Source organism: Gymnodraco acuticeps, unplaced genomic scaffold (assembly GCF_902827175.1).
Source record: "Gymnodraco acuticeps unplaced genomic scaffold, fGymAcu1.1, whole genome shotgun sequence".
Classification (NCBI taxonomy): Eukaryota; Metazoa; Chordata; class Actinopteri; order Perciformes; family Bathydraconidae; genus Gymnodraco; species Gymnodraco acuticeps.
Window position 1 is genome coordinate 5098915 of NW_022991216.1, and position 13619 is coordinate 5112533.

The following is a 13619-nucleotide window of genomic DNA, read 5'->3' on the forward strand; positions in this document are numbered from 1 at the left end:
AGAGAAACACCTCCTCTGTCTACAGCAGCAGGGGGTATATGTGTCAGCTCTCTGGTGTGTCACATGTACGAGTAAAGTGGAAATCACATCTCCCACTTAACAATCCAGGGTGAATAACACTGTTAGTGTGCAGCTCTTTATTATGGTTTGTATTTGGTCCTTACCGTTAACAGATATCTTTGTTTTATACTATGTTTACCTTTGTTGTCTAATTGTACTGTAGTTTGACATTTGGTAGATGAATTCCTTTGCTCTCTTGACATCAATCTTATATTTGTAATGCAAATATGCGGACAGAGCTAACAGCGATTAGCTAAAAGACTTGAATACTGCCTCTTACAAGGTAGCAGCTCCTTCAAAGACAAGTTATGAAATTGTTTATTTAATCTGCATTAAAACCTTAAAACCGAAGCGTATTTACAACATTTGCTGTAAACTGGCAAATTGTCCTCTTTACACTTGAGTCAAAAGTACAGAGGCTTTTTGAAATACGTATATAAAAAGTACTGTTCTCATTTTTGTGTGACAATCACATAAAATACCTTCTAAATGATGCATTGAAGTGATTTGTTAAAACATTTTAGATCTAAGAAGATCTTATTGATTCTTCCTGCTCCCAGTTAATGTAAACTGCCCCACTGACAGGGTTTCTAATGGAGAACTTTCCATTTTCTATGGTTCAGACTGCCATCTTATTATGTTGTCTGTCATCTGTCACTCATGTTAGCCTGACAACATGATGAAGGACGTCCATCGTTCTGCTCTGTCTGTATATCCCGTCTCGTTGGACAAAAAAACAACGTACATGCCCATCAAATCTTCATCACATCTTTGTAGCTCAGTCAGGTGTTTTCATCAGATTACCATTTTATCTTGTATGTTAGCGTTATGAAGTACTATGTGTGCTCGGTACAGTGAAACTGAAACAATACAGACATTCACCTTCTGCTACGTGTACGTACACAGATGATAAACTCTCAAAGCAGATTTCCTGTGACCCAGCTTTGGACACCATGTGTTATCACTGTAACCCACTAACCCAGTCAGATACACACTTTCCCACACACAGACTGTCATTACAGAATAATGTTTGGCATCAATGATAGTATGCATGCGTAGTCATCTCATGGCTAATCCTTCTTATCTGGAATATGTAAAGCTACTGCACATGCAGCTACTGCTACTGTTTTTAAATGTTAGTCAAGGTTTTCTGTTTACACTTGCCCGTTCTTGTGTGCTATATCCTCCCTCTTCAAACCAGAAACATTAGAGTTTATTTTTCTTTGAGAAATCTGAGTTCAAGACGTAACCTATCATGCAAAATGCACTTTTGTACATCTTTTATACATGAATACGTGTCCCCGGTGTGTCAGAAAACACAACCCTCTCTCTTTTCCTCCATACCCAAATCTCTAAAAACGGGGCTGCAGCGGATCTGATACAGACTGATACAGATTTGAAATATCTCTGACGTCAGGAACGAGGAGCTCCGCCTATATGGGCACCTCTCCACCTATCAGGCGGGAGACAGCCACTGCCATTGCCGTTCGAAAGCGCTGGAGACGCTGTAGTACATATGCCAGGCCTGTAGGTGTCGCTGTAGTCTTCCACAAAAGCAGCGAAGAAGACTTATTACAGATTCAGCCCTTGCAAAAACAGGGCTAAAAAAGAGCAAATAGAGCGAAATGAGGCATGGCTAAAATACATGATCTGTTTGGTGTTTTGAAAATAAGACTTCGCAGACATGTTTTATATAGGTATGGCCCTACAATATATTATTCAAATATAGCATGATAGGTCCACTTTAAGGTCCACATTGAAATGTGCTCCTCCGTCCATGTTTACATTCCCCTAACGCGCACAGAGACCTATAGGTTTCAGCGTGTGCGAGCCTCTCTGTACAATAGCAGGTCTCTGCCTCGTGGCGACTCGATGATCCCGTCCTGAGAGAAGGTGGAGGGCTTCTGGGTGTAGAAAGCACTGGAGGTGTTGTGGAAGGGAAATTAAAAGGAAATGAGAATATTTGGGAGAACTTTGCTCTTGCCTCGTGTTCTTTCACTCCTCTGTCTTTCTTTCTCTCTCCATTTCTTTCTTCCTTCTTTTTTACTTTCATGGCGGTGTCAGAGTTTGGCTGAACCATAGTGATGGAAAGTATCGAGTTTAATGTTTCTGTAAGAGTGGAAATCTTGCACTGAAAAATAGATGCAAGGAAAGAAACAATGTTTATGTGCAGTGTCTTTGGTGGGGATTTTTTAAATTTTTTAAAATGTATTCTACTAAAATCATACAAACAAAAACGTATAATTCATACACACAAATGAACAAAATTAGTAGAAGCGGGAGGGCTGAAGCATTGCTTATGGGGAGTAGCCCTGCCGTGCATCATCATTAGCATCAATATAATAATGGCATTTATTTCGTCAAAAACGTATAGAAATGAAGGAGTACAAAGAAATAAAGAAAACTGGAAAAAATAAATAAATTTAAAAAAAAGTTAGAGCAAGAAAAAAGTAAATGCATATTTAAGTAATACTGGGAATATCCAATACTTGTTAGCTGGAGTAATCTGCAAATAGAATTGTTTTTACTTTAGTTTTGAATTGTTGATGACTAGTAATACTTGAGAGGTCTGGGTGAAGTCCATTCCACGTTCTAACTCCAATTATGGATAAGCTGTGTGATTTGATGGTTGTTCTACAGGGCTTGCTACACAACCAGTTAGGATGCCTGGTTGGGTATTTCCTGACTGTGGTTTGGAACTGCTTTTGAATGTTAGTAGGCATTTTGTTATGGTAAATGTTGTGCATAATCAGTACTGTTTTAAGCTTAACTATATCAACACATTTGAGTAGATTGAGTTTTTTAAATATGGGAGTTGTGTGTTCATATTTACCAACACCACAGACTATTCGTAATACTTTTTTTTTAGATGTTATTATTTTTTGTAGATTTGTTGAGTACGTGTTTCCCCATATTTCGGAGCAGTAATAAAGGTAAGGGAGAAATAGCCTGTTATAAAGAGTTATGAGTATTTTTTCCTCGAGAATGTTCTTAGTACGATACAAAATACCTATTATTTTTGACAGTTTAGTTTGTACATAATTTATATGGTGCTTCCAGTTGAGTTTTTCATCAACAAGCAGTCCTAAAAATGTACATGCACCAACTTTCTCTCTCAGTATTGCAAATCCGTATAATAGTCATTTCTACTCTTTGACTTTGTATTGAATAACATGTAATTTGTTGTGGCCACATTAAGGGATAATTTATTAACTGCAAACCAGTTACATAGTATTTCTAATTCTGCATTAACAATTTTAACAAGATCACCAAGATTATGATGGGAGCAGAGAATGGTGGTATCATCGGCAAACAAAATGAATTTTAACATGTCTGAGGTGTTGATAATGTCATTAATATAAATCGGGAACCGTTTTGGACCTAAGATTGATCCTTGATCCATGTTATAGGAAGATTGTTTGATTTCGCCTCGTCTATGTCCACATATTGTAGCCTATTTATCAGATAACTCTTCTCTTGACCCATTCTTTGGCTTGACCCCTTATGCCATAATGTTCTAATTTGTGTAGCAGTATGGTTCACAGTATCAAAAGCCTTTTTAAGGTCAATGAATATACCAGCTGTAATCATTTTTGTTGTTGGTCATTTCTTCAACCAGTTCAATTACTGCTGAAGAAGTAGTGATTTTTCTGAAATCCATATTGGCTGGGGCATAGTATATTAAATGTGCTGAGGAATGACTCCAGACGGTTGTTAAAGAGTTTTTCCAGGATTTTTGAGAATTGTGGTTTGTAAAGAAATTGGTCTATAATTATTAAAACTAGATTTATCACCAGATTTGAAAACCGGAATCACCTTCGCGATTTTAATTTAATTGGAAAAAATACCTTTACTAGGGGGGCTACAATGTTTGGTGCAACTTGTTTAACAATATTCATACTAAGTCCTAAATAATCTTTGGACTGTTTACTGTGTTGAGTATTAACAATATCAAGCAGTTCATTTTCTGTAATTGGGTTCAGGAACATACTCTGCTGGTTGCAGTTCTTCAGAAAGTCATCCACTTTAGATGAAGTCGGGCTGATGTCACTCGCCAGGTTGGGGCCACTTTCAGTAAAGAACTCATTAAAGCTATTTGCAACATCCGTTGGGGTTTCTCCTGCGGTTTGGAATTTCTTAAATTCGTTTCTGTTGTCAGTTCTTTTCTTCTTAATTATGCTATTTATTACCTTCCAAGTGGTTTTCATATCTCCTATGGCATTTTCAAATTTTTCAGAGAAGTATCGTTTTTCACAGTTTCTAAGGATTGTAGTCAATTTGTTTTTATACAATTTATAACGACTTTCATCTTCAGTGCTTTTACTTTTCAAAAATGTCCTATAGAGTGCATTTTTCTTACAGCAAGCGTTTTTCAGTCCACGAGTGAACCAGGGTTTTGAGTCATTATTATTCCTGTTGCCAATCTTCATTTTTACATATGGACAACATTCATTCATGTTTTGCTTGAAAATCCTTACAAACTCATTATAGGATTTTTTCACATCTTGAATCTCAAATACTTCTTGCCATTTTTCATTTTTAAGTTAATATTTAATTTATTTAGAGAACTGTCATTTAATGTCCGCTTAGTTATGTCTTTTGTTCTTTGTTATTTACAGGTTATTTTCTGCAAATTGTGAATATTGGCAGGTAATCACTGACATCAGTGATGAGGGCCCCACTATGATGTTCCGTTTCAAGGACGTTAGTGAACATGTTATCAATTAACGTTTCAGTAGTGCTCGTTAACCTGGTTGGTTTGGTTATTAAAGGGAGAAGCCCGAGAGAAGAACACATATCCATGAAGTGTCTCGCCTGTTGGAGCGAGTTGTATTTTAATACATTAACGTTGAAATCTCCACACACATAAAGGTTTTTAATTCTATGAGGTCTGAGCATTTGTTCTACTTGTTCATTAAATTCCTCAAGGTTACTTCCAGGCTTTCTATACATGCATGAGACGAGTATATGTTTGTTCTGTTTTAGCTCAATGTCTACGGTGACGGATTCAAGGAGGTTGTTGCAGCAGAGGGAAAGACTTTCTACCAATCTCGCAGAAAGTGTGTTTTTAACAAACCGTGAAACCCCTCCACCTCTTTGGAGTTTGCGATTCATATGAAAAGCCACATAATCGGGTAAAAAATGGTCAACAGTGTTTGAGTCAGTTTGCCAGGTCTCTGAGATTGCAATGATGTCAAAATATCTATTTATGAGTTGAAGATATAGTTTGATTTTGTCACTATTTGCATTAAGGCTACAGGCATTAAAGTGTATTAATGAAAAGCCATTAATAGCTTTAAGTTCTAAGTTAAAAAGGGTTTCGCTATAGTAGCAGCAGTTGTTGGTAAGATTCCTGAAGAAATTAGAGTCTGGGTCAATGTGAGAGTCGAAACAGTTATGTCTTATTAGATAAGAGATTTAAATCCTTAGTTTACTCCGGTCACTGGGATCACTGGGACTGGGTGATTTGAGTCCATGGCGCATACACGGAGGTAAGTTCATGACAATACAGAGGATTTATTTTAACACACAAGACAAAATACAAAACTGAATATAACGGATTATTATCGAGTGGTCGATGGAACTTTTCTACTCACGCTTAATGAATGAAGTGAGGGAAAATAGCGCATAGATGTAATTGCATTATTTGTCAATACTTTACCAATAGCGGGAGTAATATTCTTATCCTCAGAGTTCATTAAAATATAGATAAGTCCTCACTGTCCTTCACAATGGATACCGAATCATGTCCGTCTCTGTCTGTAGAAGGCGCAGAATCTCCTTTCACTACCTGGGAATATGGTTTTATGATTTTTAATCCGGTCACGATAACATCCTCTTTTCGGGTGTGTTGTTCAAGCTCCTCGATCCTTCTCTCCAGCGTGACAATCTTCTCGTCTTTTTCCTTCATTATCCTCTCCATGCTTCCGATCGTTTCCAGCAGTTTTTTAATTGTTATGCTGTCATCCTTTCGGGTCTTATTTAAGTCACTTATATCCTTGGTAATACTGGATAAAGCGCCCTTAATTTCTAGGAGATCAGCATTCGCAGCATTCGCTCGTGTCGCCATAGTTGCCGTAGTTCTACTTAATGCAACATTTTTATTTTAACAGTACATCACATGTTTTTTAAGCTAAAGCAGTTACTTACAGTTCTATGGAGCCTTTTTGGCTTGTATAACGTCTTTTTTTTTTGCTTTAGCAGGCAGCTAATTGTATTACATTGTGTTTTAAATTCTCTGACAGGCACCAAAAGGCAGACAAAAAATATTAGCAACATGCTAGATCACAATGGAGCAGTTAGCCAGTTAATTTCCTTGGGCAGGCTGGTAGAGACCAAAAAGAGAGAGATATTATCACTTATATGGCAAGACATGACTCAAATTAAGCAACATTAACTTAACGGTAGGGTAGGTAAGAATGGAGAAACCCGCTCGAGTGCGCTAGAATTTGAAAGTACGCAGCCGAAAAAAATCTGCCCCTTCCTTCAGACTTTCTTACAGAGCCCCTCCTCCAACACACACGAACGTGTTTCTGAAGTGAATTACCTACCCCACCTTTTAAGAAGTGAAATGTTCAGTGAAAACTTGATTCCCGAGTCATTCATCGTAGGTTTAAATAAAGATTTTTAATATGAAAGCCACTCTGTGTACTTACTGATCACCTGCATATGCCTAACAGTAGATATGTCTTTTGTTCCTCTGCAGGGTTCCACCTCAGCGGCACGGTGCGGGAGCCTGCCACGGCCTCTGAGCCAGAGCTCGTCTGCAACGTGAGCGTCAGCTTCGACCGCTGCAAGATCACAGCGGTGACGTGCAGCTGCGGCAACAAGGACATCTTCTACTGCACACACGTGGTGGCGCTGGCGCTGTATCGAGTACGGAAGCCCGAGCAGGTCAAACTGCGGCTGCCCATCTCAGAGACTCTTTTCCAGATGAACAGAGATCAGCTACAGAAGTTTGTTCAGTACCTGATCACTGTGCATCACACCGAGGTGCTGCCCACCGCTCAGAAACTGGCTGATGAGATCCTGTCGCAGAACTCCGAGATCAACCAGGTGCATGGTGAGTGGAGAGGCTGGAACAATTGTGGTTATTTATTCATTTGCACTATTTTGCATTGTTGGAGGACTTATGTTTTCATTGACAACTTTTTATTTTAATACCTGAAACAAACCCATTCTGCCGATAATACTTCTCCACTTCTACTTAAGTAACATTTCCAGTGCAGGACTTTTACTTGTAATGGAGTAATCGAAGACCAAATTATTTCTAATTTTATTAAAGGAAAGCATCTCAGTAGTTCCTCAAGTACTTCGAGGTACTTGTTAGTGTTATTCTGTCCTCCATCATGCACCAGTGGAGGAGCAGCTGGAGGCTGATGTCTTCAGAGACGACTCAGAAAACACACAGTGTGTTTAGGGAGAACAAGAAACAAATCAGGTGAAGTTTCACTTGAATATATGTGGGAAAAGTTTCTGAAGATACTTTTGTTGCTGGTTAGGCTGTCACAGAAACAATTAGGAGGTCTGTAGAATATTATATTGTGGAACAAAATATACCTTTTTATGTATTGTGCTATTTCTTTTTATTGTATTCTTTGGGATATTTTGTGTTTTATGGCTCTTTTAGTTACATGTTGATTGGTTATATAAGTAGCGAATGGTACTATTTAGGAATACATTTTGTGGTAGTTTTCCGCTTCTGGAGCACTTTGTGTTACAGTAATATTCCTTATCCCAGTTTGTTTACATTTAAAACACATATCATTGTGTACAGTAAGTTAATGACTGTATACATGAAGATATGATTTATGTCTGAGGGAGATTCGTGGCAGGTACTTGGTGGTTGTATAATGTCTCTTTAGTATCTGCATGTACGCTGTGGAAAGAAGTCAAACCTATTTAGCTTTTTGCATCTCAGGGCTTTAATCCTCCCCAGTGAGGCTTGTTAAGTGTTGTTCGCTGGTTATTGTTGCAGATTTAGCAGAATGAATGGTATTGATCAGTGTTTAAGCTGGCTGCATTAATGCACACAGGGAGCAAGGTGCTGATGCATGCATGTTCACGTCTGCTCCTCCCTGGGAAGACACATTATTATTATTATAATAATAATGTGTCTTCCGAGGACATCAACTCTACATAACTACACTTTCAAGATACTTTTACTGGAATATGTGCATTTTCTACTACTTTTTACTTATAATTCACTTAAGTTTTTGTTGCAGATCCAGAATAAAAAAACGTAATATAATCAACTATTATCATTTATATATATATATATATATATATATATATATATATATAAAGCTTCCGTGCAATATATTTATATTAGCTCCACATTTTCATGCCGCAAAAATAAAGTGATGTCCATATTAATTCATCAATTATTATGATACTGAAAAATGCATAATTAATTCTTATATTTTGATGCCAAGGCTTTTATACTTTTACTGAATTAAGACATTGAATCCAACTAAACAGAGAACGTCTTCACCGAGGTATTGCTACTAATTCTTAGGACTTTCTCCGCCACTGAATGACTGAATCAGTCTGATGACCTCCTGCTCTTGTAATGAGTTCCTGACTGATGTTCTTTGTTGGTTTCAGGAGCTCCGGACCCGACGGCGGGCGCCAGCGTGGACGATGAGAACTGCTGGCACCTGGACGAGGAGCAGGTTCAGGAGCAGGTCAAGCTCTTCCTCTCCCAGGGCGGCTACCACGGCTCGGGGAAGCAGCTCAACTTACTGTTCAGCAAGGTAACACAATCATTCCCAACAAACGTCATCACACCGCATTGTGGCAGCAGCTGAATGGCCATGTTTACCCACAATGCCCCTTGGTCTCTGCAGGTGAGGGAGATGCTGAAGATGAGGGACTCAAACGGAGCGCGCATGTTAACGCTGATCACAGAGCAGTTCATGGGTGACCCCAGACTGGCGCTGTGGAGGCAGCAGGGGACCACCATGACGGACAAGTATAGGCAGCTGTGGGACGAACTAGGTAACACTCACAAACACACAGATGCACACACACTAGGGCTGTCCTGAATACCATTTGTCAGATATTCGGCCTGCGTGTGCGTAGTAATCAGTAGCGAACCGCTTTAACACGTGTATTTCGGTTTATTCACGGCATTCATTTTGTTATTCTACAGTATTGTTGTTTTATAGTTATTTGTTAATGTATATAACCCAATTTGTGTTCTTTGAAATTGGAAAAGATATTGCATTGTGTTTGTTACTTTTGTTGCAGTTGTATATATATCTTAAGTGTAATTTGGCTTGGCTTCCTATTTTGTATGGACATGCTTTTATTTTGAAGGAGAGTTAGCGCTGTTGACAGGAAGTTGTTGTTGCTATGGAAACAACGTGACGGAGATTAACGGAGAAAAAGTCATATCTCAATCAATCAATCAATGTTTATTTATATAGCCCAATATCACAAATGTTACATTTGTCTCAGTGGACTTCACAGTTTGTACAGAATATCAAGTCCATATATATATACATATAAAGACGGAGAAAGTAAAGGATAAAGTTGATGGTTAAGTGTTAGCACCCCCCGAAGAGGCACAAGCTCTTACGTTGATATTGGAGATTTCAATAAATTCAATTTGGCGAAAAAAACGAATATCCGAATAACGAAATTGAAACCCGAATAGTACTCCAACGAACAAATATTCGGATATTCGGGTACAGCCCTAACACACACACACAACCGCACAGAGGTACACACACATCCGCAAAGACACAGCAGCAATCCTGAATACCAGTTATGTGTCAGTACTATTGTAAAGAAATTGTGCTTTTTAAATACATGTTTCTTAAGACATTTTTTAAACAAATTGGGCAATTTATCTATGAGTTGATCAACTCATTTGTGTAAAGAAATAGTCTTTCAGTTCCCTTTTTTTAAGCAAAAATATCTGGATAAGTGTCTCTAATGTGAACATTATGTGCATTTCTCCATTTTAAAATATTTGTAAACCTAATGTGTTTGGGTTTGGACTGTGAAAAGCAACAGAAAACATTTAATCACGTTATTTTGGACTGCAGGAAATTGTTGCTTTGGATTCAATGGAAATGTCAGATTCTTTGGTGTAAATCATCAAACATCCTTTATTTAAAAAGCCCAGAATACATGTGTATGTAAATATAAATACACATCTTCTGTTTTCTGGTGTCCCTGTGCAGAAATACCTTCGCTTTTAGATGCAGGAACATGGTAAAAGCTTAAATGACTTTTCTATGAATGAAAAAAGGGTTAGAATCCCTTGACAATGAGCCTGGCTTTGCTCATGACCAATAGGTTGATGCAACATGTTCAATTAGACCACCTTTATGTTACCATAGTCTTCTTTCACACCTTCTCTCCCTTCTGTTGTTGTTTTTCTTTACCTATTATCCCCCTCACTCACTCACCAACACCCACCCATTATATGTTCTTGCTCTGCATTTCGTCACTCATGTCTGCCATCTTTTTCTCAGCGCTCAGTTTTCCCTTCCCTCGTTGTTGTCATTGAAGCAGCCCTAACAAAGAGACAGAGGATAAAGCCCATCTCCTCCTGTCCCCTCCCCCATCCTCAGCCTCCCTCCCTCTGCATTCACTTCCCCCTTCCCTGTCCTCCTGTTTTTTCTCACTTCACTTCCTTTCTTTTCTTCTCCTGTTTCATTTTGTCATCTGTCATCCCGTATTTATCCTCAACGTATTGTTCCCTCCTTCTCAGTCTTCATGTGTGTTCCTTTTCAGATCTGTCTAGTGTCTTCATGTTTGTAGCCACAAGGCTGCTGAACTTAGCTCACGTTTTCACACTTCTTTTTATTTATTCATAGTTCATTCATGTATTGTATTAGTGGTATTCCAGCGTCTCCAAAATTAGGATTTGCTGCTTTTTTTCTGTTTCATATATTTAATACCTATGAAAGGGTTTTGCAAAAAAAAAATCAAATATTTGAAAACGTCACTATGGAGGTGGAAATAATAACGGCGGTTATATTTGTATTTATATTCAGCACCTGCAATAAATCTACTACTTAAAGTACTTTTAAAAAATGGTTATACCAATGTGTTAACACTGGTGTTTTTCTCTCTTTGTTTCTGTTAATGAGCAGAGAAACCATTTAGTGTCGTCCGTGATAGTCCCAGCTCGCAGTGGGTTTGCCTAACCATTAGTAAACCATGATTAGTGAACATTTTCATTTATCAGAAATTCAAAACAGTTTTTGGTTCTATCATTTTAAAAAGTGAGATTTCTCTTTATATATATATATATTTGTGCTTTGGACTGTTTTCTGAAAAACATATTTAGATGATAATAATAATAACATTAGGTAGAAAATGATGGTTACATGCATAAGCACTGGAAAATGTAACTTTGCATATTTCAGCCCTAAGTTTATGCTTTCAAAATTGCAGTGACAATGACACTTAGTAACTTGGTTTGTATTTCTCGCAACACAAATTGGAATCATATTTTTGACACTATTCATAACCACCACCTCTCCTGCTGCAGGATAAAACAGCAGAGTGTTGTATCTCCCGATGTTAATGTGTGTGTGTGTGTGTGTGTGTCTGTGTGTGTGTGCAGGCGCCCTGTGGATGTGCATCGTGCTGAACCCCCACTATAAGCCCGAGCAGAAGGGCTTCTGGCTGCGGCAGCTTCGCAGGTGGAACAGCGTGGACGTGTGTCCCTTGGAGGACGGTAACCATGGCAGCGAGTTGACCAATCTGACCAACGCTCTGCCCCAGGGCCCCCCCGGCAACCCAGGTGAGATGACACCTGCCTCCCCCCTTTTTTATCTCCCAAATCCTCCCGTACATCACATCTGGAGCTTTTCTTTCTCCTCCCTCCTGCAGCACCTCCTCCCCCTTTTCTGTTTTAACACTGTTGAGGTTTCTTTCTCCCCCCTCCCCCCTCTCTTTTAATCAAGTCTCCTTTCTTCAATCTCTGTGCCTGCGAGCCTTATTACCTTTTTAGTGTGGCTAATAGAATGGGCCTAATAACACATTTCAGGTCCTGCAGCCTTTTCCACCAAATCAAAGAAAACCCAGACACACAAACGTTTCTATCAGTTGGTAATAAAAAGGTTTAAAGGGAAGAGAGACTCTGCTATTACTGCTGCTGATTTGTCTGTACTGGCCATGCATTGTTTTTTTTATCGATATTTAGACAAAAAAGCAGTTGGACAAGAATTAAGAAAACAGTGATATATATTTTTCTGCTACTTTCTTTTCCTCTTACTAAGTAATTATAAGTATTTTTCAAATGTTCAGAACCAAAAAAGGAGTATAATGTTGCAATGGAGTCAACATGGAGCTACGCTGTGGGCAACAACATATTCAATTCTGTGTGAACGTTTTATGGCCCTTTTTGCTTTTATTCTGGCAAATCTGCACTATGAAAAGTAGGCTGATCTACTGTAGCTAGAAACACAAATTGTTTGCAATGTACCCATAGATGTACAGACAATTGTCACAAGAATACTTTAATACTGAAAAATACATATACAATACATGTGATTCTCATGCACGGTCTGGTTAAAAGAAAGTGCCTTTTTTTATGATGTCTAAGCTAATTTATGGACATTTATTCATGATTCCCATCAGATTGAATTATATCATGGGAAAGTTTAAGATATGCTGAATATAGAAATATATTTATATGTAGTTATGACTTCTTAGATGGAGTATTTGACTCAACTTGCAACTGTCTTCTAAAGGTTTAAAAGTACATAAATGGCCTTCATGAGCATGTTTCACAATCTCTGCTGCTGCTGACCTTATTGGGCCAATCAGTGGCACAATTTCCCAGCATGCACCTGTTTCTTTCCCCTCACACAGTATCTTTGCCTCCCCTCTCCTCCCTCGCAGCGTCTGACTTATTTCTCTCCTCTCTCCTCTCAGACTCTCTCACGCGGCCTCACCGGACCGTGTTCACCCGGGCGATCGAGGCGTGCGACCTGCACTGGCAGGACCCCCACCTGCAGCACATTATCACAGAGGACCACTACATCCACTACTGTTACCATGACAACCTCGACAGCTCCCTGTTCGACCCCCGAGGGTGGCCCCTGTGGCACGGTGAGAGCGGGGACACATTATTTACGGGGAATTTAATGAAAAGGAATAAATAAAGGTGGATGAAAGTAGATATGATGTATTTATTGTTGTTGTTCCTCCCTGCAGAGCACGTCCCGACCGCCTGCGCCCGCGTCGACGCTCTGAGGTCACATGGTTTCCCCAAAGAAGCACTCAGGCTCGCCATCGCCATCGTGAACACACTGCGGAGGCAACAGCAGAAACAGATGGACTTCTTCCGCACTCACAAAAAAGGTCAGTTTGTATTACATTTAAATGTTGCTTTTTACTATTTCTAACACTTGCTATTATATCTTTTATTTAGATTTACATTTTCAAACCTGCATAAACCTTTTAAAAAGGAAGTCGCATATATTTTCCACTAAAACATTAAAATTGGGCTCTAAATTTGTATTTATTTTTCCATTTCCTCTTTGTCGATTTTACCAGCAAAATAAATAAGATTAGAATCTTCACCTGGA

At 38.8% G+C, this 13619-nt stretch overlaps 1 protein-coding gene across 2 annotated transcripts in view; it reads left to right on the forward strand.

The window, feature by feature from the left end:
• zswim6 (zinc finger, SWIM-type containing 6) overlaps window positions 1-13619 on the forward strand; it is a 43177-nt gene that overhangs the window by 19645 nt on the left and 9913 nt on the right. For both annotated transcript variants that reach the window (XM_034238928.1, XM_034238929.1), the window contains exons 2-7: window positions 6767-7123; window positions 8668-8816; window positions 8910-9060; window positions 11648-11827; window positions 12964-13140; window positions 13246-13392. In XM_034238928.1, coding sequence (XP_034094819.1) covers window positions 6767-7123; window positions 8668-8816; window positions 8910-9060; window positions 11648-11827; window positions 12964-13140; window positions 13246-13392 — 1161 coding nt within the window. The remainder of the gene's footprint in view (window positions 1-6766; window positions 7124-8667; window positions 8817-8909; window positions 9061-11647; window positions 11828-12963; window positions 13141-13245; window positions 13393-13619) is intronic.